The sequence below is a fragment of the Coregonus lavaretus genome (genome assembly GCF_964263955.1).
Source record: "Coregonus lavaretus genome assembly, chromosome: 1".
Classification (NCBI taxonomy): Eukaryota; Metazoa; Chordata; class Actinopteri; order Salmoniformes; family Salmonidae; genus Coregonus; species Coregonus lavaretus.
Genome location: NC_139988.1, coordinates 78,574,729 through 78,602,094, shown reverse-complemented (window position 1 = coordinate 78,602,094; position 27,366 = coordinate 78,574,729). Strand labels below are relative to the sequence as shown.

The 27,366-nt window shown below is 42.9% G+C and overlaps 2 protein-coding genes across 2 annotated transcripts in view; one reads left to right on the top strand and one right to left on the bottom strand.

Moving 5' to 3' along the window:
• The window catches only part of LOC311136344 (rho GTPase-activating protein 44-like), an 80,431-nt gene extending 58,684 nt beyond the window's left edge, over positions 1-21,747 (top strand). The window contains exons 2-22 of the mRNA XM_084170452.1: positions 3,478-3,517; positions 5,866-5,985; positions 6,080-6,156; positions 6,576-6,687; positions 6,937-7,013; positions 7,436-7,547; positions 7,659-7,727; positions 8,123-8,204; positions 8,697-8,824; positions 8,919-9,030; positions 9,897-9,978; positions 10,144-10,224; positions 10,771-10,884; positions 11,200-11,291; positions 11,562-11,742; positions 13,848-13,865; positions 14,721-14,909; positions 15,808-16,332; positions 17,464-17,582; positions 17,744-18,121; positions 19,603-21,747. Coding sequence (XP_084026578.1) covers positions 3,478-3,517; positions 5,866-5,985; positions 6,080-6,156; positions 6,576-6,687; positions 6,937-7,013; positions 7,436-7,547; positions 7,659-7,727; positions 8,123-8,204; positions 8,697-8,824; positions 8,919-9,030; positions 9,897-9,978; positions 10,144-10,224; positions 10,771-10,884; positions 11,200-11,291; positions 11,562-11,742; positions 13,848-13,865; positions 14,721-14,909; positions 15,808-16,332; positions 17,464-17,582; positions 17,744-18,121; positions 19,603-19,757 — 2,863 coding nt within the window. The 3' untranslated portion in view covers positions 19,758-21,747. The remainder of the gene's footprint in view (positions 1-3,477; positions 3,518-5,865; positions 5,986-6,079; positions 6,157-6,575; positions 6,688-6,936; positions 7,014-7,435; positions 7,548-7,658; positions 7,728-8,122; positions 8,205-8,696; positions 8,825-8,918; positions 9,031-9,896; positions 9,979-10,143; positions 10,225-10,770; positions 10,885-11,199; positions 11,292-11,561; positions 11,743-13,847; positions 13,866-14,720; positions 14,910-15,807; positions 16,333-17,463; positions 17,583-17,743; positions 18,122-19,602) is intronic.
• Positions 21,748-21,982: 235 nt separating this feature from the next.
• On the bottom strand, positions 21,983-27,366 carry tex47 (testis expressed 47). The gene is made up of 7 exons (XM_084170711.1): positions 27,196-27,366; positions 26,610-26,682; positions 25,998-26,101; positions 25,732-25,796; positions 25,323-25,545; positions 24,974-25,130; positions 21,983-24,377 (listed from the first exon to the last, which is right to left on the bottom strand). Exons 1-7 carry the CDS (start codon positions 27,310-27,312, stop codon positions 24,334-24,336), a joined length of 783 nt encoding a protein of 260 aa, XP_084026837.1. The 5' UTR covers positions 27,313-27,366; the 3' UTR covers positions 21,983-24,333.

The following is a 27,366-nucleotide window of genomic DNA, read 5'->3' as shown; positions in this document are numbered from 1 at the left end:
TAATCTGCTGATTTCATGATGCCTTGCGCACGTTCAATGTCCCCAGTACCAGAGACAGCAAAGCAACCCCACAGTATTATCAAACCTCCCCCATCTTTGATTGTAGGGAGGGTATTCTTTTCATGAAATGCTTCATTTGGTCGTCAGAAACACAGCGCTGATCTGTAATGCCAAAAAGCTCAAATTGTGTTTCATTGGTCCATAGAACATTTTCCTCTGGATTTAGGCTTGTTTATTTCACAACAATGAAATGTGTTCTTTAATGTTGAAAATCAAATTACAAGGTGTGGTGACCCAAATGTTTTTTTATTTCAACTTATTTTAGAAGAAATAGGGAACTATTTAAGAAAAGTGCAAGGGTGCCAATATATTTGGCCGCAACTGTACGTCCACTATGCAGGGTGTGGTAATATGTGATGAAAGAACATTTGCAATGATGAATACGTTATCTTCATTCCATTGATAGGTATTATTTATTTCATGTAGTCTACTGGTTCATTGGATGAGGAGGGGGTCATGAACTCCAAGTCATATGCCTGCTGTTGGGAGGGGTGTGACATGTCATGGAACCATGCCGCCTGGTGGTTATTGAGGGCATAACAGTTCAAACTACCAACATTACTTTAAACACACAAGGCATGTAAAATGTAAAATAGGCCATACTCGCTCTGCTGTCATTTCAAATTTGGAGTGTGAGAGAGTGTATTTGACATCTGCTGCTTCATGGCATTTCTCTAGTCTAGCCCCTCGTTCATCATGCAGCCTCTAAAAAGAGAGGAGGAGAAATGGGTGTGTCTGTGTGTCTGGGCTCAGTCTCTGGCGGATGTAGCAGGTGTTCTCTCATCGTAGCTGTGATCGATCACACAGTCGAGCCAGGCAGACGGTCAGACCAGCCTCAGACCCGGTCTGGGAAAGGACTTTCTGTGTGTGTGTTTGTGTGTGACTGTGTGAGCGAGAGAGAGGGAGAGAGAGAAAGAGAGAGTGTTCCAATGTTGGCCCTGTCGCAACAATTGACTGATTCGTAATCCGCTCATTAAACCGCGCCTGTGTTTGTATGAGTGAGTCATTACCTCGTGGGTGAATTCAAACAATAGAGGGACCCGCCAGAGCCGTATACACTTGGTTACTGTTATGCCCTCAGGTTTACATCCAAGAAGAAGTACACAAATTATTGATATGATTGTTTATAAATGGAGAATGCTGTTAATACTATACTGTAATGTACTCTTCACAAACACGCACACACACACACATTCACATGCACACGCATTTACAAACTCACCCCACCCCTACACACCTTCACCTACTAACCCACAGCTTAATTTGCTAAGTGCTGAAGTGTGTACTGCAGTAGCCAAAGCAGAAGACATAGGGAACCACACACTGCTACTCTCAGCACAGAGAGGCTGCTGAAGATGGAAAAATTATCAAGTCTCTGGGCCTCGCAAGCCGAGAATAGAAACAGCCTGAGTTATAGGACCGCGCTGACTTAGGAGGTGAGCAAAAGAACTGGGCACTGGCTAGGAGTCTGAGCAGTTGTCCCATCCACCAGCTCTAGATCTATGCTTGGCTTGTCTGCATTACCCTCATTGTGAGCTGCAACTTCTCCCTCTGCAGAAATACAGGGCCTTGCTCTCTCTGCCTGTTCTCTCCTATTCGGTTCTAAGGTATTCCTGTCAGGGAAAGGATAGAGAGAGTGAGATAGAGGAGATGGAAGTGAGGGAATAGGTGTGAGATAGTGAAAGGACCTGACAGTCAGGTCTCATTCTTGTCCCTTCCCCCTTCCTGTCTCTCTGACGCTCGCTCTCTTTTTACCAATCTCTTGTTTCTGTCATTGCCCGAAACCAGTCGGTGTGCACATGTTTCATCCCCCACTTGTGGAAGAGAATGAAACACAATGCTCAGTAAGACTATAGTATAGAAGGGATAGGTCTGTTTGTTTGAGTGAGAGTGGAGTGCTTATTGGAAGAGGTCTGGGTTGATAGTGATAGTTTGTGGGGTTTGGAGTGAACTAGAATGAACTGTGATTTGGTATTGTTTAGCCTTTCCTTGAATGATATCTGTATGACCAACACTATTGTATTGATAGTAATCGCAATAATGAACTTCATTTGTAAAGCGTGTACATTACAAACGGACAGTCAAAACGTGGTTCCGTATGTTTGATGTGTTTGGTACCGTTCCATTGATTCCATTCCAGCCATTAAAATTAGCCTGTCCTCCTATAGCTCCTCCCACCAGCCTCCTCTGCTGTCCCACTACCTTTCTGTCCCGCTGCAGGTGTTTATGTCTAGACAGAGAGGGTAATCTCAGGCAATGGAAGAGCCTCGTCCACACCTTCCCTTAAGCACAGTTTTGTTTGTTTCCTTGAGTGAGTGAGTGAGTGAGTCTGTGTATGTGTACGGAAACACGTCATTTTTTTTTATTCAAAGGTTTTTTTATTTGGATTTTTTTATGATTATACAGATAATACAGACCAAACAGGTAGAGGGCAAAACACACACGTATCCCCTACCAGATCAAACCCACCCCAACCCCCCATGCTCCAACAGAACACACACGGAACCCCTACCAAGTCAAACCCACCTCAACCCCCCATGCTCCAACAGAACAAACACGGATCCCCTACCAAGTCAAACCCCCCCCAACCCCCCATGCTCCAACAGAACAAACACGGATCCCCTACCAAGTCAAACCTACCCCAACCCTCCATGCTCCAACAGAACACACACGGATGCCCTACCAGATCAAACCCCCCCCAACCCCCCATGCTCCAACAGAACACACACGGATCCCCTACCAAATCAAACCCATCCGAACACGCGTCTTTTTGCCATGGCACCGATAATCCTAGATGAGACCATGTGTTCCTACTTATGTGACTCACAGATGAAGGTGATGCAGCGTTTTTGCCTATATGTTCTGGAAAAAGTGGTTATGACCCTTAGTGAGTTCTTGTATTTATTCACCTTAGTGAGAACGAGAAGACATTGAATCAATTCATGCTCATCATGATGATCTAAAGCAAAATCATTCTCCATTTTCCAAAAGTAATGACAACATAGCTAACATTTTTTTACAGAAAACCAATGTTTGTTGTACAGTATTGAGCAATATTCTGACGGTGAGTGATGAGGGAGTGGGTGACATAAATTGTCAGATTTCTATTCGCTACAGACCTGTCCCAAAAGGAGCTGGGCCTTGTTTATTCTATAAGTCAGCCAAGTGGCTGTTACTCAGAAGAACATCGTATTTTTTTCTCTCTCTCAGCACTCTGAGAACAGTAAAGTAAACATTCCTGTTATATGGTTAGCTCAAGGCATCATCAGGGAAATGAATCATCCACTCTGTGATGTAATAACGTTGACAAAGCGGTATGTGCATACATTTCCCATTCCCACGATAACTTGTTAGATAATGTATCCCATAATTCCCCACTCCACCCTAATCATATTTTTTCCTTCTTCTTTATTGCAGAGCTGAAAAAACAGAAGTATTAAGCGAAGACCTGCTACAGGTAAGAGTCAAAAGGAAGTTTTGTTAGTGTGTCTTTGTGTTTGTGTGTGTGTGTGTGTGTGTGTGTGTGTGTGTGTGCATGCATGTGTGTGTGCTTATAAAGTATATATACAGTGCATTCGGAAAGTATTCAGACCCCTTGACTTTTTCCTACATTTTGTTACGTTACAGCCTTATTCTAAAATTGATTAAATAGATTTTTTCCTCATCAATTTACACACACAATACCACATAATGACAAAACAAAAACAGGTTTTTAGAAAGTTTTGCAAGTGTATTAAAAGTAAAAAACGGAAAAAGTACATTTACATAAGTATTCATACCCTTAACTCAGTACTTTGTTGAAGCACCTTTGGCAGCGATTATAGCCTAGAGTCTTCTTGGGTATGACGCTACAAGCTTGGCACACCTGTATTTGGGGAGTTTCTCCCATTCTTCTCTGCAGATCCTCTCAAGCTCTGTCAGGTTGGATGGGGAGCGTCACTGCACAGATATTTTCAGGTCTCTCCAGATATGTTTGATCGGGTTCAAGTCCGGGCTCTGGCTGGGCCACTCAAGGACATTCAGAGACTTAATAATAATATAATATAGAGACTTGACCCTAAGCCACTCCTGCGTTGTCTTGGCTGTGTGCTTAGGGTCGTTGTCCTGTTGGAAGGTAAACCTTCGCCCCAGGCTGAGATCCTGAGCTCTCTGGAGCAGGTTTTCATCAAGGATCTCTCTGTACTTTACTCCCTTCATCTTTCCCTCAATCCTGACTAGTCTCCCAGTTCCTGCCGCTGAAAAACATCCCCACAGCATGATGCTGCCACCACCATGCTTCACCGTAGGGATGGTGCCAGGTTTCTTCCAGACGTGACGCTTGGCATTCAGGCCAATGAGTTCAATCTTGGTTTCATCAGACCAGAGAATCTTGTTTCTCATGGTCTGAAAGTCCTTTAGGTGCCTTTTGGCAAACCAAGCGAGCTGTCATGTGCCTTTTACTGAGGAGTGGCTTCTGTCTGGCCACTCTACCATAAATGCCTGATTGGTGGAGTGCTGCAGAGATGGTTGTCCTTTCTCAAAGGTTCTCCCATCTCCACAGAGGAACACTGGAGCTCTGTCAGAGTGACCATCGGGTTCTTGGTCACCTCCGTGACCAAAGCCCTTCTCCCCCGATTGCTCAGTTTGGCCAGGCGGCCAGCTCTAGGAAGAGTCTTGGTGGTTCCAAACTTCTTCCATTTAAGAATGATGGAGGCCACTGTGTTCTTGGGGACCTTCAATGCTGCAGACATTTTTTGGTACCCTTCCCCAGATCTGTGCCTCAACACAATCCTGTCTCGGAGCTCTAGGACAATTCCTTTGACTTCATGACTTGGTTTTTGCTCTGACATGCGCTCTCAACTGTGGGACCTTACATAGATAGCTGTGTGCCTTTCCAAATTATGTCCAATCAATTGAATTTACCACAGGTGGACCCCAATCAAGTTGTAGAACCATCTCAAGGATGATCAATGGAAACAGGATGCACCTGAGCTCAATTTCGAGTCTCATAGCAAAGGGTCTGAATACTTATGTAAATAAGGTATTTCATTTCATTGTGGGGGGTTTTTCCCTACAAAAATTTATAAAATCCTGTTTTCACTTCTTCATTATGGGGTATTGTGTGTAGATTGATGAGGTAACAAATTAATTTAATCCATTTTAGAGTAAGACTTTAACGTAACAAAATGTGGAAAAGGGGAAGGGGTCTGAATACTTTCCGAATACACTGTACATACCTCTTTTCTGAATGTGAAACTCTAACCCTAAAACAGAGTATGTTTTGTGTGAAATGGGTTTAGAATTACCAAAGGCAAAGTTAATCAGCTCCAAAATGGAACCTCTTTAATTAGAGACAAAGGCTGAACCTCCCCTCTGATTTACTGAGGGAGCCAGACTACAGGCTACAGATGTAGGATCTTAATTTGATCACCCTGTTGCAGGATTTACCATTTTAAACGTGTAGTGTATTTGAGGTTTAAAAAGTTTGTTATTTCCACTTGTGTCAGACTTGATGTTCCCTTATGAAAAATATATAAACTCCTACAAAAATGTAGATTAATTATCATCCACATTATTATTCACATATTCTCTTGCTGTAGCAAACTGTCTCAAATTAAGATCCTACATCTGTATAATACCTTCAGATTAATGAAATCGTCAATGGAAGCGACATCGGTTCCACTGGATTGGTTTCTGATGAGTGTAGGGAACACTTAAAGAGATTCAGATTACTTGTGTGTGTGTGTGTGTGTGTGTGTTTGGTTTCCGTGTGTATGAAGAGAGATACCAAAATCAGTGAGCCCTGTCCTTCTTTCCATCCATCAGGTGGAGAAGCGTCTGGAGCTGGTCAAACAGGTGTCCCACAGCACCCACAAGAAGCTGACCGCCTGTCTGCAGGGCCAACAGGGGGTGGATGTGGAGAAAAGGTCTGTCAGATCGCCCTCGGTGAGTCTGCCTGTCTGCTTCTTCTAATGCTGACATTAAGATTATACATTTCCAGGGGAGTGTTACATGTTCTCCTGTTCTGTTTCCTGTGTAGAAAAAGCTGCCCCTTACAACACTAGCACAATGTCTGGTGGAGGGAGCTGCAGTGTTGGGTGACGACTCACTATTGGGGTGAGTATGCACACACACAGTAATTTACATTTTAGTCATTTAGCAGACGCTCTTATCCAGAGCGACTTACAGTTAGTGAGTGCATACATTTTCATACTGGTCCCCCGTGGGAATCGAACCCACAACCCTGGCGTTGCAAGTGCCATGCTCTACCAACTGAGCTACACGGGACTACTCCTTAATTACCGATTGATCATCTGCCACATCTGTCACAGGATGTTTTAAAGAGCGATGATCCATGATCAACAGCAGAGTAAACTATCAACGATCAGCTCATTTCAATAGCATATTACACTTTTTATCCATTATTGTGATAGCACATACAGTAATAGCACATGCTTTGTAGTGACACAAGGTATTGTTCTGGTTTGAGTTCTGATTGGCTATGCTTTCTCTGACCTCTTATTGGCCGGTTGCAGGAAGATGCTGAAACTGTGTGGCGAGACACAGGAGAAGATGGCTCAGGAGCTCATCCTGTTTGAGTTCACCATTGAGAGAGACGTGGTGGAACCCCTGTACGAACTAGCAGAGGTACGGTAGACCATAGCAACCATGATATTTACCACGGTCATCGAGATTACCACTTCAAATTTACCACACCTGCAAAGCTTTTGCACAAGCTGGAGAACAGAATTATTGTAATTGATAAAATGATGATCAGTTTAACAGGCAGGTAAAGCGCCTCTGACATTGCCATGTCTGTCTCCATCCAATCTCTCACACTACAGAACAAACCAGAGTAAAGAGTATTTTGTTTTATTGTGATGTGATTTCACTCAGGTGGAAATCCCCAACATCCAGAAACAAAGGAAACATTTAGCAAAATTGGTTCTGGACATGGATTCGGCACGCACAAGGTAAGAGCTGCTCACTGGCACTGCATGAGTCTGTGTGTGTGTGAGTGTTTCAAGGTGTCTCTGTGTGTGTGAAAATGGTGTGTGATTTCGCTGTATGTTCAGACAGGAAGAAACTAAATCCCCTGTGAACGGATCTCGTTACAGCGTTTCACGTGAATGTCATTGTTTGATTGCCCATACTGTACAGTGAGGATCTAGACATGGTCATATTCTCCACCCCTACTATGGACAGGTGGGGAGGATAGAGAGTGAGAGAGAGGAAGGCAGACAGACAGACAGGCGGATGAATGGACAGACACAGACAGACTGGGAAATCAACAAGTGCACACTTAGGACATAAGGATAGATAATTTGGACGCAGCGGATGTCAATATGTTTGCGTAGGATGTGTAACCCCCCTCTTTTCTCCCTCTATCCATCAGGTTCCACCAGTCCACCAAATCGGGTATGTCCAGCAACGTGCAGCCAGGGGCCAAGGGCGAGCACCTCAGGGAAGAGATGGAAGAGGCAGCCAATCGAATGGAGATCTGTCGAGTCAGTCTACATCCCCTTTTCCTCGCTCACGTTCTCTTTCTCACGCGCCTCAAGATGTTTTCTCTGAAATCGCTGTTTGTTTTCTGAAGTTATGCTTTTGTATTTTTCCAGGATCAATTATCAGCGGACATGTACAATTTTGTGGCCAAAGAAATTGACTATGCAAGCTACTTTCAGGCAGTAAGTACTCTAATATCTAAACCCACTCACTATGTCTTCATTGAGGTACAGCATGGACATACACTAATCTCTCTCCCTCTCTCTCTTTTTGTCTCTATTTCTCTCTCTCTTTTTGTCTATTTTTGTCTCTTTTTCTCTCTCTCTCTCTCTCTCTCTTTTCTCTCTCTCTCTCTCTGTATCTGTCTCTCTCTCTCTCTCTCTCTCTCTCTCTGTGTATCTGTATCTCTCCCTCTCTCTTTCTCTCTCTCTCTCTCTCTCTCTCTCTCTCTCTCTCTCTCTCTCTCTCTCTCTCTCTCTCTCTCTCTCTCTCTCTCTCTCTCTCTCTCTCTCTCTCTCTCTCTCTCTCTCTCTCTCTCTCTCTCTCTCTCTCTCTCTCTCTCTCTCTCTGTTTCTAGTTGATAGAGGTGCAGGCACAGTACCACAGGAAGTCGTTAGAGCTTCTCCAGAATATTCTGCCTCAGATTAAAGCCCACCAGGGTGAGTCTGTCTGCCCAGTGCCCACCCAGCCCTCACTCATTATTACACACATACAGTATGCCATCTCTTTCCACCGTCAACCCAGCAGTAGGAGCACTGGTGCACATCTTTTCTATATTCATCAGGGTTGGGGTCAATTCCATTTCAATTCAGTCAGTTCTGAAGATGAATAGAAATTCCTTCCTTTTTTTTATGAAGTGAAGACATTTCAATTCATGAATGGAATTTCTATTAACTCCCTGAATTGCTGTGGTTTAAATGGAACTGAACCCAACCTTGATATTCATAGCTACTGTATGCTATTAGTTTCCTTTTTACACACCCATCATTATAGGAACCAAGGGCGTATATCAAGTAAGTTAAAGCCAACAGGGGCTGCACAGAGGCTATAGTGTATGTGAGGTAATGTCATGCCTTAGTAATAACCTGATTAACCTGCTGACTGTGTAACCTTGGTGCTGTGTGTGTGTGTGTGTGTGTTGTGGTTGACAGAGACCTGGGTGGAGAAGCCATGCTATGGGAAACCCTTAGAGGAGCACCTAGCCCTCAGCGGGCGGGACATTGCCTTTCCTATCGAAGCCTGTGTCACCATGCTGCTGGAGTGTGGCATGCAGGAAGAGGTCGGTGTGTATTCCACCCTATCACTATGTTTACCCATTACCAAGTGACAACATAATGATTAGCCTAACCTCCTGTGTTCCTGTCCCATTCCAGGGCCTGTTCAGAGTAGCGCCCTCTGCGTCCAAACTGAAGAAGCTCAAGGCGTCTCTAGACTGTGGGGTGATGGACGTACAGGAGTACTCTGTAGACCCTCACGCCATCGCAGGTGAATTGGCAACCCAACCCCCCCAAATACCCCTCTCCCTGTCAATCTGCATCTGTTACCATGCCAACTGATATTGTCACGGAGATCGTCCGGAAACCTTCCCCTAGTCTGTTTGGGTTATCAAGGGCTCCCTGTCAACCTAAGAACAACGTAGATCTTATACATAGCCTTGTTATGATCCTGGCTGTGTGCGAATCTGAATATAGGAACATGTAAATAGGAACCTGAGTGAGCCTTGGAAAATAATGATCTCTGAATCCTCTTCCATGTTTATTTCTAATGATTCCATGTTAAACAGGCTGATAGGCAGAGCCAGCACCAAAAGGAAAGCTAATTTGCAACTCTCTCCTGAGGGTAGAGTAGTGTCAAGGTGGATTCACGTCACCCAGCCAAGCACATTAGAATCAAGTCAACAGCAGAGGGCTCTCTAACACAGCTAATTAAAGATGCTCCCTGGAGTGATTGAATGTGATTGAATGTGAATATCTAGTAGTGCAAATAGATACACACAAAGGCATGCCTACACACATATACACACAGAATAGTGGCACAGCTGTTGTGGTTTGCTCTGCACCGTCAGAATGCGAGGGATACCATGACGTCCTGCTTCATCTTTCCCATACAGTACAGGATATATAGTTACAGTAGAGACATACACACTCTCTCCTTCCCCCTCTTTCTCCTTCTGTCTGTGTCTGGCAGTGTTTTATGATGCGCTTCATCTTTTGGCACTGCTGTCTTTAGGCCTTAACAGTAGTAGTATACCCCTTCTTACTTTCTTATTTTATCTCTCCCACTTACCCTCCCAGTCCTCTCGCTTGATCCTTCTTTCTCTCACTCACCCTCCTCTTGTCTCGTCCCGACAGGTGCTTTGAAATCCTACCTTCGGGAACTCCCTGAGCCACTGATGACCTTTGAACTTTACGACGAATGGATTCAAGCTTCCAAGTCAGTATCTGCTTATAATGATGCTGCCATTAGCTGATGTTTATTCATTGTGTTTGATTCATACCCCACGCTGGTGATTTTTTTTATTCACTTGAAAAGGATGAGATCATTGGATATGGGGTTTCTCTTTTACACTGAGCTGTTCTTTTGTGGTTCGTCTGGCAGCATTCAAGACCAAGACAAGAGACTCCAAGCCCTCCTCACAGCCTGCGAGAAACTACCCTTGGCCAACGGCAACAACTTCAAGTGAGTCGCCATCTCTGTTTCGCTCTTTCTCTCTCCCCTGTCCCACACCCACTTCGCTCTGGTCTTTCCTGGACTTGCCTGACCATTCAATTATTTCAGTTTCCATCACCTTTCACCATTTCTATCCCTCACTGCTCTTTTCACATCAGGCATTTAACCGAGGAATCATAGCTTTCAAGCAGCCAGAACTGGATTTTTCTTTATCACAAAGAGAAGTGAGAGTGGGGGGTGTAAGAAAGATGAAATAGAAATCAAAAGGCTGACAGACTGCAGTGCATGTCAGTGTCATCTTTGAATCTCACAAATAGGCTTATCTTTAGGTTGTCTTCTTTTGCGAAACACCTGTCAAAGCTGTCCTTATCATAGCCCAATTGAAAAGAGCTGCCTGGGGTTATGTCTGAGCAATTGGTTAATTTTAGGATGAGCCCGAAAACTAGGATTCAGAGATTTATCAGCCAATGCAGTATACAGTACATGAATGATTATGTATAGTTAGTTCAAAATATAAATGTATAGTTAGTTAATTTTTTATTTGTTTTCTTTCAGGTATTTAATAAAATTCCTCGCCAAGTTGGACGACTACCAGGACGAAAATAAAATGACCCCTGGGAATATAGCAATAGTCTTGGGCCCCAACCTGCTGTGGACAACGCAGGAAGGGTAGGACTTAATCTCTCTCTACCACATAATTTAGTCACACCATACCTTTTTAAAAGCAATGCCTGGTCACTGGTTGCAACTTAAAGAGAAAAAGACTCCTTAATCATTTCCATTTATCTTTAACCTTTATATCTCTTCACTTTTATCAGCATTTTAATGATGGTCAGTTCTCTAATATCATGAAAATGCATAAAACTGTCCAAATTACATAATACTCATATCTCAAGGTTCAAGTTAATCATTTCCAGTACAGAGTGTTCTCTCTCCATCAAATTAAACTAACTCCTTCATATCTCTTCCTCTCTCTCCCTTCAGAAACATTACAGAGATGATGACCACTGTGTCCCTGCAGATCGTAGGCATCATTGAGCCCATCATCCAGCACGCTGACTGGTTCTTCCCTGGAGGTGAGGAAGACACAGTGTCTGTTCAGCCTCTGTCAGGCACAACCGCCTCGCTCATCCATTAGGGCTTAATACTGTTGCTTTAATATCCTTGTATCACCGTCTGTAACGGAGCAAGTGGAGATGAGCCTCAGCCGTCACATACACAGTATGACAGTCAGTCACCGACCTTAGGAGACATTATTCACAATTTTAAGAGTCAGTTCATAAAACAGGATACATGTGAATTGTCACAAAAGTAACCGCCTCATCTATCTCTTTCCCCTCTCTCAGAGATTGAGTTTAATGTCACAGGAAACTACGGCAGCCCAGTCCACACCAACCACAATGCCAACTACAGCTCCATGCCCTCTCCGGATATGGACCATTCAGATCGCAAGCACAGTGATCAGAGCCGACGTCCACTCAGTGTGGCCACCGATAATATGATGCTGGAGTTCTATAAGAAGGATGGGTAAGAAGATCCAACTCTTGTTGCCCCTATCTTACCCTCCACATCTCTCTAAAATCCTCTCTGTCTCTGAAGTCAATTACCTAACTGCTTGTCTTCCCTCCCTGTCCTCGCTGAAAACTATTTTCTGGAACATGAACCATCCCACTGGGCACACACTGGTGGAATCAACATTGTTTCCACTTAATTTCAATGACATTACGTTGAACCAACGTGGAATAGACGTTGAATTGACGTCTGTGCCCAGTGGGATTGGACATAAAATATTATTATCGATATTATTGGTTATTACAGTATAGTTCAGAATAAAGGATATGCATGAGCGAAGGGTAATGGCTTGATTGACTAGCAACATATCTTTTGTGTTTTGTGAAGCTGTATGCCATAGCAGACCTGGGTTCAAATACTATTTAAGGTATTTAAGGTATTTCAATAATTTTCACAGACATTTATATGTATGAAAAGTAAAGAACGTATGCACTCACTAACTGTAAGTCGCTCTGGATAAGAGTGTCTGCTAAATGACTAAAATGTAAATTTCAAAGTAAGTATTTTGATAATTTTTCTTTGAAAATATAAATTGAATATTTGGAACTGGAAATTCACGTAGAAATTATTGCCATGTATTTGAAAATACTCAAATACACAGAAAATGTTTTTTTCAAATACAAATATTTAAATACTCCCTTGCAATTGAACCCAGGTCTGTTTGGTCCTAGGGATATTTGAAATGTATTTGGAAGCAAGTATTTGAAAATAGTTTCAAATAGTATTTATAGGATATTGTTTAGAAAATACTCTCAAATACTTCAAATAGAAGTAGTTGATTCTGCCAAATTATTTGAAAATACTCAAATACACAGAAAATAAGTATTTCAAATACATATACTTAAATAAGCATGTATTTTAACCCAGATCTGTGCCATAGAAATAGCATAATGTCATCTTTCTATGTGAATAGTTTTTCTTCATAAGATCATACAAGGCTGTAAAGTCTGTATAAGTGAGCTAAGTAAAAGGTTTTGTCTGGGTATGAGAATGGCGGAGAGAATATCACGGAATTCTTCTTCATCTCAGGTGAGAGAGATAACTAGTGAGATGGAGAGAGAGACATGCACTGTGGGAGATAGACAGGCAGACAGCAGGGAGCTCAGAGAAAGAGGTTGGTCCGTGGTGGTGAGTGGTGCTGTAAGCAGTTATTGTGCTGTGCAGAGGATTAGTTTAAAGTCAATCATGTTCTCACTCTCTCTTTTCAAATGACCTCTCTGTCTTATCGGTCCCTGTTCAGCAGAGCAGACCGTCTGAGCCCCTCAGCCCTGGGACCACATAATAAACCAAGCTAATTAAACCTGGCCAGGACTGTATAGGGACCAATCAATAGAGCTCTGCTCTCATTAGAAACACACACCCCTCCAGATAGAGCAGGATCAGGTCAAGGAGCATCCTGCTCCTTAGTACAAGCTAAGGCCAATGAGGAAGTAGCATTCCCAGCTTTGATTCCTTTTCTTTTGTGTCCAAATTCAAGTCCATGAAGGCAGGTTGATACCTCTGTTATGGTCTTCATTCATTCGGGGCCTTTCTCCAAACACTATGGGTGATGTGTCATGCCATGTCCTTGACCGTGTCTTTGTTTGGTGTGTGAGATTGTCATCGGTTGATAAAATATCTGAATACTATGTAGCCTTTAACTATACATAGTTGTACATTGCTCTTTTAATAGTAAACGACCACATTAACCACTGCTGCAAGTTACTTCCTCTATTTTGGTGTTATTTTGGGGTATTTTTATGTCCGTGGGGAAATGTTGCCCTAATTAGCTCTAAACGAAGTGATAATTGGCTCACCAGAAGGACATGCTTGGAGCTCTTTTGGGAAGGACCATCTTCACCCCTCAAATCCCTCTGCTCATTACTCTCAGCATGACTTCCATCCCCCACAACCCTCTGCAATACAAGCCTGAAGGCTCAACCTGCTGCCTCTCCATCTTGGATCCAACCCCTGACCCGACTGCTCCCGCAGTTGCTTTGATTTAGTGTTGCTGTGAATCAGTTAATGGAGTTTCTCATGATCCTTACCCTTTATTGTGATGTTTTTGTCCTATCAAGCAGCGTTAGGAAAATTCAAAGGTACTGTACTTACTCTTCGTCCTGCCTGTATCTCCTCTCTGTTCACCCTTGTCTAAACTGCCTGTGGAGAGAATGCCTCTCTCTGTCATCATTTGTCTGTCAGTATTCCAGTCACGATTATTCTCTCGTCCAAATGACACACTTGTAATCCTATAGTTCAATGTTCCCTACAGAGTGCTGCTGACAGACGGAGTGCTGCCAAATAACTGTTGTCAAGTTCCTGTGTGAACAATGTTCTCGCACTGTGTGTGGTTTGTCCTATAAATGCATTTTTTTGCGATGTCTGGCATCAGATGTACTCCTCTGATTGCTTGACAAGTACAAACGACAATAACAGGTGCAAACAGTTGTTTGTCACACAGAGACCAACCATACAAATAAAATCAAATTGTATTGGTCACATACACATATTTAGCATATGTTATTGCGGGTGTAGCGAAATGCTTGTGTTCCTAGCTCCAACAGTGCAGTAGTATCTAACAATTCACAACAAATCTAAAAGTAAAAGAAATATATAAATATTAGATCGAGCAATGTCGGAGTGGCATTGACTAAAATACAGTAGAATATAATACAGTATATACATATGAAATTAGTAAAGTATATGTATATAGGGCAGCAGCCTCAAAGGTGCAGGGTTGCGTAACCGGGTGGAAGCCGGCTAGTGATGGCATACATCCACACTGTGACATATTATTACAAAGGTTTCCTTTCCCTAGTGTTTCTACTTCATATAGTTCAGTAAAGAGTGTGCTGACGTTTGTAAGGACTACAGGATGAGGCTCCCTGAGCTTGGTTGACCCCGGACCCCTGACCACTGTCTTTGATTGGCTGTGCGTCTCTGTCCCACTGCAGCATGGGGGTCAGGGTGATGGACACTTCTTGGGTGTCGCGCAGGGGCTCGTCGTCAGCGCGTAAAAGCTCCTCCACGCCCCTGGGTGTGCAGCCCCCCCTCCCTCCCTCAGATGCTCTCATACCTGAGCAGGGGGAGGTCTCTGCGTCCCCCTCCCCAACCCCTCCTCCCGCTAGCAGTGACCGTGCCAGGTAAGGCTGTCCATTTCCCACACTCCTCGCGTCCTGAAACTGACCCCGACACGGCGTTGTTGTACTTTTTCAGTCTATTGACGTCTTCTAATTCTCTTTCCCACGCATCATCTTCATCTTTCTGCGAACCGAAGCCCCTCACACCTGTTGCATGTGTTCTCAAACTTGGTTTGACCTCGTGACCTCGTGTGATGTTGTTTTGGTTGTTGTTGTTGTCCTTTAGTCTGATCTTCAGAGTTTCTAGAACCCTTGAAGTTATTTTTGTGCTTGGTTTTGTTTCATATCCAGGTTGTATCAGAGAGTCGTTTTTTTGTAGAGGGACATAAAAGTATGCTTTCTATTTGTTTTCAGATTGCACTTTTTATCCATTACTGATAACATTTTGAAAGTGTGTACCTTATCTCAGAAGTAGCTTGCCAATGCAGCATGTACATGTTTTTCCCTTTCCATCCATCAGAACAGGTTTCATTAACACTGCTCATGTAAGATTGCAAATTTATTTTTTATTGTATTTGTCAAACAGTTTACTAGTTTCATAACTTGGGTGCTGGATGAAGATATAGCATGGCCTGAAATAATGTTTTTAATTTGCTCTTTTCTTTTCTATTTTCTATTTGCGTTCTCCTTAGACCTCTCTCCTCCCCATCTTAACGTGACTCTGTTCAACTTTGGTTGACTAATCCCTTCCCTGATACAAAAACACGCACTTGTTCTCCTTCACACTACATGAACTGCAGTGAGTGCTCACAAATGACACAATGGCCCACTGGACTTGCTCACATATATTTTTTTTATACAACACTTTTCATTCCACTACAAGACCGTGACAATATTGGCCTCTCCCTGACTTAGAACAATTAAATTCCCTGTGAAATCATTCACATTTTTATCATTGCAGCTCCGATGACGCGTCGGACTCCTGTTATGCCTACCCCTCCCCGGAAGAGGAGAGGCCCCCTCCCCCTTACCCCTCTTCCTCCTCCTCCTCTTTCTCCTCTTGCTACCCGCCTCCTCACCATTTCTACCCCCGAGCACCGCAGTGCGCGCGTCCTGTCGCCCCTGGTCCCGAGTCCGTGCCCCCTGGGCCATCCCCCCCACCTCCCCCCCGCTGGTCTGGCTACAGCCCTCCCCCACTGCCCCCGTCTTCGTGCCCCTCTCCCTCTCCCTCCCCACAGCAGCTTGATATCAACTCTAACCCCAAACCTTGCACCCTGCACCTGCCCAAACAGAGCTCCCTGGCCGAAGCGCCGCATGCGTCCCCACCGTCAGAAACTAACGTCTACCCTCTCTACCTCAAAACCCCCCTCGTGCTAACCCGACACGACCCGTCCCTCGGTCCCCACCCCCCTAACCTCCCCCTGTCCGCACCTCCTCCGTGGGCTGCCTGTGGCTGTAGCCGAGAGAGAGGAGCCAAGCTGACTAGGTAAATACTACGTCACATTGACTAGCCACTCTCAGAGATGGACACGAACTATGTCTCCGTAACACACACAGGCCTGAGTGGCTCATAATGACATGATGAGAGAGAGATATTAGAAAACAAAGGGGAGCGTGAGAGAGAGGGAGCTCCCTCCAAAGTGCCAACATCCTGTTTTATACATTTTGTTAATTTTCTTGCTTTTGTCCTCAATTTCATTTTTCAAAGGGATATTCCTCCCATCGTGGAACTTTTCTATTGAAGCATTCTAGTACCAAACTCTCCTTATTTTATACAATCCATAACTTTCCATGTTGCCAGGGATTTCGGGAGGATGTTACCAAGCAACAAAGAATATTCAAAACTCTCAGCAATAGCAGAATATAGTGGGCATTAATGAGTAATTTTAAAGGGGCCCAGTTGGTCTTGGATGGTAGTTGGATAGTTATGTTTCTGAATATGAATTGGATTAAGAGTGACTAAGTGAAAAATATGGATGGGCTGGCATGATTCCTCTGCAATCATTGGCCTTCATCGGAATGGGGTCTTTTGCATCAACAGCTGTAAGGGATGCCTCATTTAAAATGTGTTCCACCCTAACTCCAAATCCCTCCAGTCCCGATCACCCATCCTCATCTGCTGTCAGTGGGCAGGGGGATTTGGAGCTGGGAGAGCTGTCACTCACATCCTATTATAAACTGGTTAGGTTTTAACCTTCAAGCTCTCTACCCATTGGCATTCTGTCTGCATAGCGCCATAAAAGGCAAGAAAAAAAATCCATTAAGCCTACAGGCTTGGGCTTGGATTTTTTTTTTATTGGCTTGTGCTCCACTGCCATATAGCTAGTAGTGCATATACTTGCAGTAGTGCATATACTTGCAATAGTGAAAGTTGTCAGTGGTCACTCAGATTATCTGACATTGAACTACGGGGATTTTCATGTCTATGGATGTCATGACGTGCAGAAATAAGGTCACCTGATTGACAATTGTTAGCTACATGGCGAAGATTGAGGCCATCTACCCTCAAACTGACAGGCAGTGAACACACACACACACACACACACATGAACACACGACCTGAAGAAGATGTTTTGAAGATGACATATTGTTGTTCATATCGCTTTCTCTTCCCCAGTACTCTGAAGAACAAGGAGCTGTCTCCAGTGATTGGACAGCAGGGCTTCCAGGGAACAGCACCCTCTGGTGGGCTGTCACAGCACTCTTCTGAACATAGCCCTCACACCCTGAGTAGAGGTACTGATGGAAGTAGTGTGTGTGTGTATGTGCGAGCGTGTGAGAGAGAGACCGTGCTGTGCACAAAGCAGCCAGATTGTTTTGTCTTGGCTTGTCACCTCTCAATTAAAATATGTGTTGCTGTTCTCTCACACTTAGCATTCTGTCTGATCTCTCCACAGCTAAGAAGCTGGCCCCAATCCCACCTAAACCCTACTCTCAGTCTGGGGGAATGTCGGACCAGTCTACAGGTCAGCCATCTCCAGTCAGTCTGTCCCCCACCCCTCCTAGTACCCCCTCCCCATACGGCTTCAGCTACCCCCAGGGCTACGCCACCATCGGCTCCCCGGGACAGGCCCAGGCCGCCACCCCGTCCCTCTCCTCCCCTCCCTCGCTAGCCGGCACCCTCACCAAGGCTAGGCCCACTCCCAAGCCTCCCCGGCAGAGGCCCAGCCTACCCCCGCCGCAGCCCCCCAGCACCCCTGGCTCCAGCCCCCAACCTCTGGAGCACGGTGGCGGCCTTCTGGATGGATTGTCTCCTGGAGAGAGCATGTCCACAGGTAAACGCTTCAATGGAGTTTCAACACAGTAGGAGCCCGCCCATATACTCTCTTCTCTGGTAAAGGTGGAATATCTCACTCTCCAGTGTGCCTGCCAGAGTATTAATATGGTTTCTGCAAATTTAATTATTTTATGTAGTTTGTTAAACTGCTGATACTTTTAACCCTTTCATCTGTGTAAAACTGTGGGGAACTCACACAAAAAAAGGTAAGAAGGTAAAAAGATTCTAATCACTATCTCTTATCTTGTACTTCCATATTTTTCTTTTATTTTTTGTCGACTCCTATTATTGTCTGCCTACAGCGGTATGAGGCGAGTGGTTCAATATGGGCTAAATGTGAGAGGGCCTTTTAGGGTAAGCAGGAGTTCCAGTACTGTACTAAAGCCTCACCCTCCCACCCCTCCAACCAACCAACCGTCCGCCATCCTGGCTCACTGTGGAGCTGCATGGCTCCAGCTCTCTGTATATCAGAGGAGGCTGATGGGAGGAGCTATAGGAGGATAGGCTCATTGTAATGGCTGGAATGGAATGAATGGAACGGAGTCAAACATGTTGTTTCCATGAGTTTGATGTGTTTGATGCCATTCCATTGATTCCATTCCAGCCATTACAATGTGCATGTCATCCTATAGCTCCTCCCACCAGCCTCCTCTGCTGTATATATACCTGTATACATGACTTCTCATATGTATATAGCTATATATCTCTGCTGTGTTCAGTCCACCACTAACCCATTTTGTTGGCCTTTGCATGGTGGCTGAGACTGGCGCGATGCATGGCTTGTGGATATGTCTGAAAAACCGTCCACTGACTCCACTTCACACAGAACACAGAAGATTGGCGTAATTTTGCTATCCCAAGAAGCTTTCTTTACTGTTTTCTCCCCGAAACCATGCCGCATACCACCTCTGTCCTGTCCGGTGCCAACTGCCCCCTTGCTTACACACTGCACAGTAACCCCCCCCCAACCTTATGCCACGCCCACTGATGTTCTCGATTATTCCACTTCCTGTTTCGAAGTCATTGGTTGTTGTCAATTTCAGTGTTACACAATGGATGTCATCAATCTCACATGACTGTGAGATCAAAGACAAAGTAATGACATGGATAAATGTTTGTGGTGACTGCACTGGACACTGTTGGGGAATTGTTTCTTCGCATGCAATTTACAGTATTACAAACCTACCCCAACCACAATGTCTGCTAGAAAAGTTGGAGTTACATTACATACTGACCTACCTCTTATCTGTCAGTAATTCTCTAGGAACACGGATCATTTTTGAGGATGTGTGTGTGTGTAAAACAATAGCCTGGGCTTTTGCTGACCTCCCTGCTGTGTATAACGCATCATTCAGCATTGACTTAATCATGTCTGGAACTGCCTTTTCTAAGCAACCACTAACAGTTATTTTCTCTGTCTCTCCCTTATTTTCTTCTCTCTTGTCTCTTCTCATCTCATGTCGATCTTTGACTGCCCAGACTCTTTCTGCAACCTGGATATCCCCATCATCAACGTAGAACTGGATGGCATCTTCGACGAGCCCAAAATGGTCCCCTACAGGAACTCAGTGGCAGTAGTCCAGCCAACCCCTAAGGCCGAGTCAGAGGAAGAGTCTGAGAGCACGATACTATGACATCACGAGTTTCCACCCCCAGCCCTACTATTCCAACCTGTCTCCAGGACCCGTTCTCTGACTTTTGACCCAATGGGACTTACTCCAGACCTCACCTCCACCCATAGAGACCAAGCACCAGGCTCAGCCCTGTAAATCAAAGTCCTTCTACAAAAAATGTAACAGATATTAATACAGAAAATACCTATATCCATATCCAGAGGGTTTCTGACTGAGACAATGGGGGGAGAAACTTTTGATACAGAGAAAGGGACACAATGCTAGGTTTTTATGTTGACTAGATTCCTTTGATTCTATCTGTGGTGCATTCATATTTTTAAGGATTTATTTTAACCAATTTGGTTTATTTGTATTTTATTTTTGCTTTATTTGAGTCATTTGCAATATTGCCTTTAACTTACAAGACATGAAAACAAGTTGCTTGGTGGAATGGGTTCTCCTCTTGTGAGTGCAGTAGGAATGGAAGGGGACAGTATATCTCTGATTTCCTCTCCGTCACCAAGGCTATAGCATTCCTTTTGACGCCATCCTAAACCCATTCTTGTACTCTGAGGTCACTGGAATTCTGGCAACCCCTTGTTCCGTCCTGGCTGAATGTGTGTGTGTGTTTGTGAATTGTGTGATGTGTTTGGAAATGTGCTGCATCATTGAGTGGGAGTTCTGCCATAGTCTGTGAGTGAAAATATAATGAAACTGCAACACCAGTTTGAGCTTGAATTCACAATCACACTCTTCAAAGGGGGGTTTACGATTGCATTTGGCTGTTAGAGGGGAAGTTAAATCAGAATAATATATTATTGACTATTTAAAATGACGGTTTATACTGTACATTTCAGAGTATATGATATTAACAGAGATACAGGAGTTATTACATGAGTCATATAATAATTCAACCATAGGTATACAGATATTCTACTGTATATAGAACTATAAATACGGTATACAGATATTCTATAGTCTAGCATGTACTTGATTGTACATTATCATAGGAGAGGCTTGGAGCTCAGTGGGAGAACTGTCTATGTTGTAGAGGGAATGGGGCATAGAAACCAAATAAACAGAATAATTCTAAAAGGAATGGATTGCTGAATAGTGAGTATGAGTGGACTTTGCAGGGTGGGACTCAGATGTAGGATCTTAATTTGATCACCCTGTTGCAGGAGAACTTTCCTGCAATGCAGGATTTTTAAAAACTTGAAGTGTATTTGAGGCATAAAAAGGCTTCTGAAGTTTGTAATTTCCACTTTGAAATTTCAGACTTGATTTTCCCTTACGAAAAATGTATCAACCCCTACAGAAATGTCCATTAATTATAATCCACATAATAATTCACATTTCCAGTTGCTGCAGGATTATTTTCCTGCTGTAGCAAACTGGCTCAAATTAAGATCCTTCATCTGTATACCTCCTCTCTGTGGTCTCTGTAACTCAGCCTCAGGTTTGTTAATGAGCGCCCTGAGACTTCTCTGGCAAAAGCCTCTCACTGGGGAGCCAGCTCAGCTGTTTGAAAGCAAATATTGGAAACTCTTTTGTGAGAGTGAGTGCGTATATGGGTGCAGTTCTGTGCCTGTGTGTGTGGGTGTTATTCGGAATATAGGTACATTTCTTCTGGTGCTAGAATATATGTTTATATTCTATCATGCAGAGAATGAGAATAGGCTCTCATTGAAATTATACTGAGGTTGCTGTTTCAGTCCCCCCCACACAATTAAAAATTATAATAATTTAATGATGAGGAATGTGAAGTATTTCTTATTGTGATGAAAGTATTTACTGTATACCGATGATTACGGTGCAGAGGAGTTTGATTGACATCCACAACACATAAGACCAATGGTCTAATCTGTTTATCCAGTGCTGGGGTTCAAAGGTGAGGCACCCGCCCATGACCTATACAAACCTATTACCTTTTCTCCTTAGAAACGTTCCATCCATAACACTGATTATTGCCTGGAAGCCACAACAAATGCTGCTCTTTCATGCTCTTACGTTCAAGTGCTATATATTTTATCCATCACAACACTATTGTAAATACTGAAGCCTCTGTATATGTCTGTATATAAAACAGGGGGAGAGGATGAAATATATATATATATATATATATATTAAGATATGAAAAATATAAATATTGACTTAAAGTATTTATATATTGACATGTCTGTGTATTTCTGGTCCTGACCACAATATTGCCAGATTCACACTTAACTAAATGCAGTAAGCTTTGCACGGTTATCAGCCGCAAGCTTTACAGTACCATATAGCACTGACATAGATTCAAGGTTAAATCTATTTTATAGGATTGTTAGTGCAGAGTCATCAGCCTGGAGCTTAATGATACAGTATGTCTGAATGGAAAGTGCTGCATCACTGTGTGTCTCCTCTAGTCAACAGCCTGACCAGTAGAGCTATTATAAGGGATGTATTCGTGATTGTCAATTGGTAAGTAAAAAGGGGACCACCATCTCTCGAGGCAAAAACCGGTTGAGTCAACCTAGTTATTCCATCCTTACAGTACAGAGTATATTCCCCAGTGTAGAAGACTAATATCCTCCTCTGAAAGCAATATAGTTCAACCCAATGCTGAGTAGACAGTTCTAGAAGAAAAATGTTGAATTTCAAAACGATAAAAGAAAGTGCAATTACAGTATTTGTGAACAGAGAAACAGAGAAACCTCAAAGATGAAGGGGGTCCCAAACGCTCTTTAAAACGATTTGATGTTTTTTACAGTTTATATTGATGTTTTATTGCTTTTGTCTTTTGTATCATTACTTGCAACAAATGCTAACCATGCCATATGATTTAGAGGAATTGAAAAAATTATAATATAGACAAAATTGCATTAACATTTTGAAAGCTGTTCTTACAATTTGGATGTGTTTAAGTGAATGTTCAGTTCTGTGTCTATCTGGACTTCTGTCTGTGGTGATAATGTGCTGTTCTGTTGCTGTTCTGTGAAAGGGGTTGTCTTCTTTTTATGAAGTGATGGTTTGTATATATTTATTGAACACACAGCTTTATTAATAGCAGAAATCCTGTCTACTAAGGGCAGTTGTTGGTGGGAGAGATTCCTCAGACTATTTCCACTATTATAGTTTTTCTAAGCATGCCTGTTGAGAGTTACTGTAAGAGAAAAGGCCTTTTTTTAAATGAATAGGTGGAATGTACTGGTGACTATTTGGACTGTTTGCCTCAGGTTGTTTTAAGGGGGAATTCTGTGTGTTGTGGATGTAGTTTTAACAGGGTGGACAGATGTTTGGTAGTGATGTTAACAGGCTTGGGGGTTATGACTAGACATTGTCCCATGTGTGAAAATCAGCAGCATGCTTTTTCATCATGCTTGTGAAATTTGTCTTATCGTTGGTCCTATTTACCTGTGCTTGTCATATTTCTTTTTATATGTGAAAAGAAAAAGGGCCTTGCAATGCAGGTAGAATTATTCAGTTCTGCCGTATGCTCAGTTTATCAGTCCACAGTTCCTGTATTGCATTTTTGTTGAGCTCCAACGTTCCATCCAGTCAATCAACTATCACTAAGCAGAGTCACATAAATATATGAAGTACTATACATCTAAAAGCATGGCTTAATAATTGCCTAACTTAATGACTTAATACAACTCGGAGACAATATAGCATCTAACTTCTAGTTTTTTTGCCTAATGAGTCAGGACAGAATGACAGTGACACTGAATGGATGACTGGCAGTGTATTTATTTTTGTCTGTAAACATTTTAGTTATTCTCTGAGGATAGCCTTATATGGGCATAAATCAATCCAATTATCCATCAGATGAAAAAACACTCCTGCTTCAAATTAGGCAAAACAAAGATACGCCTTTTTTTGTTGGCCAATCAGCCAAGCCTGAACAAATGTGGGATAAAACACACCTGGTTTGCCTGTATGAACATTTGTAAGTTATGACACCGTGGTGCATGCAGCTATTGTTTGGTAGGCAAGTACCTCTTTATGAACCTTTTTGCATAGTTTATGTTCAAGTAATAAATTAACACAAGGGGGCCTAAATAAAATGGAAAAATTGATGCTCTGGAGACATTGTTTTTAGATATAAAGGCCCTACTGTACTATGTCAAACTGCAGTGACATTGGGGACACTGAAATAAAGAGAGGGGACAAACTCCCTCCCAGTCACAGAGTGGAACATCTACTATGGACATGTACTGTAAGATCAGAAACAATGCTCATCAGAATGTTGAAACTATTAAAAAATGTTTTTTTATATATGTGTATTTAATCATGCCTTATTGTGAGTATGGTTTGGGAGTGACAGTATATACACGGGAAAGAAAATACATCTAATGCCAGTTCACATTCAGTAAAATATTTATGAAATATTTGCAATATACAACCAACCAATCCTGCAGTCCCTGTGTATTTTAACGCTATAGTACCAAACAATGTATCTTGTTATGTAGTATCTGTTTTTAGAGCAAGGACAATTATTACACATAGTCCAGATGAATGGCAGTTTTCAATAACACATACAAATAACCAGGCATGAACTCTGAAAATATATTGAGTAGGAAGCACATTCAAATATCCAGTTGTATCACATCAGAAGTCAGAATTCACATCGAAGATGCTCAGGTGGAGGCCAAGTACGCTCTGTGGAAATAATATCAAACATGTGAATCATCCTAACTGACAGTGTCCACAAAATCAATCCCTATATCAAAGCCTACATGCAGAGGCCTTTGTCAAGAACAAGAACACGAGACAAAGACAAGGAATAAGATTCAAATGCACAGCATAACCTCAGAATCCCTGGCGTACACAGGAATATACAGTGCCGGAATCAAAATATCCTTCATTCAGAGAGATACAATCCATTCAAAGTCATTCAGATCCAATTTGAGATGATGCATGCAATGTTATTCTCTGGGGTCAAACCACGTGCATTGGTTTGATGTGACATGCTGACCCATACCTTTGACCTTTTGGCCAAACACTAAACTGTAGTTAGCTGACTGCTTCCAAACACGTGCCCTTTAAACAATCACAGAACATACAGCATGTGGCAATGTTTAGGTATCAAAGTTATCAGTTAACGTGAACTATATAACAATCTGAGAGCCATTGATTTTCTCTGACAATTTGTTCAATTAATTCATGTACTGGAACTTCAATTCACTTCTCAAATTGACTGAACTGAAATGGAGTTAACCCCAACCCTGTTGATGAGTGAGTAAAGTCCTGCTCACCAGAGTCCATGAGGATGTGGAGAGGGGTGTGGTAGGCCTGCAGGTACTGCTGGGGGCTCAGAAGGTCTCCTCTGGACAGGAGCTGAACCAGGATGTACTGAGGGACTATCATCTCTGGTACCTCATCGAGAACAGAGCCCGGGGGCATCTTTGACCCCTGTACAAATATATAGTGAGATGATAGAGGCACCAAAAAAATGGTCTGTCAGAAATGAGAGATTCCACTTATGGTATCTAGAGTAGGACTAATTTCATTCAAAAATAGCAGGTGGCCGAGTTATCGGTGGATCTTCCTTTAAATGAGCCCAGGATTTGATAAGTCTCTGTAGTCTAAACGATGCTGACACACCTTGGTGGCTTTGAGGAGGTGATTCCCAAGCTTGAGCAGCATAGACAGGGTGGTGCTGACCAGTGTCTCTGTGTCCTCCACCTCCTCCTCCTCTGGCCCGTCTCTACTCAGCGCCCCACCCACCCTGGCCTGCACATTCAGCACCTTGTAGCTCCACTGCTGGAACAGCCTGCTGGGAAGGTCATGTGACATCACCAAGACCCTGGGTGCCTCGATCAGAACACTGCATGACGATGATAGGGACCATGACAACATCAAGACAGCATGTCAAACAATGTTTATGGCTGGGTTTTAGTCAAGCTATATTGACTTTGGTTGGAATGCACACGCTTGACCCTCGGAACTTAGTAGCAGAAGAGATAAAACGATGATATATTGATTCAAATCTGCATGAAGTAAGATACTCTACCAGTGTGGCTGTTCCTGCATGTCTCTCAGATCCTGCAGCAGAGACACAAGAACCTCGCTGGAGGACTAGAAGAGAAACAAAGAGCATGGTCATTAATGAAAATATCATATAATTATGCTAATCAATGGAAAGATGGGCAATGGAGGTTTACCTCTTATTAAAGTAACTGAGTCTAGTGCCTTATCGTTGCATTGACCTGGATTTTGACAGATTTGTATATATTATATGGGTTTTATTAATAGGTGTTACTGGTTAATCTTGATTACCTCAATGACATGAAGCATGCAGGTTGGGTACAGCAAAAGCAGACCTGTGATAGTGTCACCTTGGTAATACCTCTGCAAGCGCTGGTTCAGCTCTTCGTAGTGTACTGTACAACCAAAGGAGAAAGAATGTACGGTTACTTGCATAACCCCGGTTTTATGATAACAGAGTGAGGTATCTCACTACTGGAAACGTCTTGGTTTTCACGAATAACCTTTATTGCATCCATTATATTGAATAAGGATCACACCATAATGTCCATCCTTCTCACTCACAGACCTAGGTGTGACAGCCAGAATGTGGCCCATAACAAGAAACTTGTTCGAATAACCCCAACTAAGGAGCATCCAAAAGTAAAGTAACTTTTTCTGTGAAGAGTATTTGTAGAGGAAGTATGTCCCAACATCACAGACTCATAAACACATTATAAAGCATTTTGAACATTGATTTTGATTTGACCTATCAGCTATAAACAAAACCTTGCTCAGGAGGAGAAGGAGAAACCTGAGTCAATGTACAGGAAGGACCTCTATCAGTGAAATAGTGATGCCTTGTAATCCGCCCTTGAATGCACAATGCCTCTTAAATGTGTTCTACAGTAATGTTTGGCTGACCTCCCAGGTCTTTCCTGTCTGCGTGTTGCTGGGGGAGGCTGGCGACGACTATCAACCGGTGTAACAGGAACTTCTGGAGAGACAGAGAAGAAGGGTATTAAGCTATCTGATGAGTGAGAGAACAGGTATCAAGAATAGACAAATAACAGTAGGCCTATTGGCCCTACTTAAAGACTTAAGGCTACAAGCCTACCTAACTCTGGATGAGGTGGGTTTGGTTGAGATAGTGATAAGTAAATAAATATGTTGCTCTTCGGTTGTTTGTGTATGTTATTTTGTCTCGACTGAATAAATAAACGATACATAAAAAATAAAAAAATAATGAAAACAAACCAGCGACCCACTGACCAATCACACAAACAATCAAAGACATAAGCGATTGCTTATGCCGCTTATACCTGGAGCCGGTCCTTTCCATAAACAGCCTATCCTTCCAGGACACTCTTTATACAGTAAAAGCTGTTCAAATCATATAGTTAACATTGCAGTACATTGCAAACAATTTGGACTCTTAGATAAGTAAAGCATTGAACTTGACTCTTGAATATTGTTCCTATAGCCCTCCCAGACAATGAACTACACAAACCATCTCCTCTTGAGGATTCAAAAGCCTTCTTTGCTTCATATGGCAGTGAAACAAGCTAGTCCCAACATCTTCCTCCTTCTGTTGATCAAGACTTAGTAGCTGGCTGGATGCTTCCATTTCTTCTCTCTCTCTTTCTCTCTCTGTCTGTCTCTCTCTCAGTCAAGTACTGAC

Excerpts from the sequence above, each read along its gene's own strand:
- tex47 (XM_084170711.1), bottom strand. The coding sequence starts at position 27,312 with ATGGAAGCATCCAGCCAGCTACTAAGTCTTGATCAACAGAAGGAGGAA. Across the intron at positions 26,683-27,195 it reads TGAATCCTCAAGAGGAGATG|AAGTTCCTGTTACACCGGTT; the intron begins GTTTGTGTAGTT and ends CTGTCTCTCCAG. Across the intron at positions 25,797-25,997 it reads GCATGCTTCATGTCATTGAG|TCCTCCAGCGAGGTTCTTGT; the intron begins GTAATCAAGATT and ends TTTCTCTTCTAG.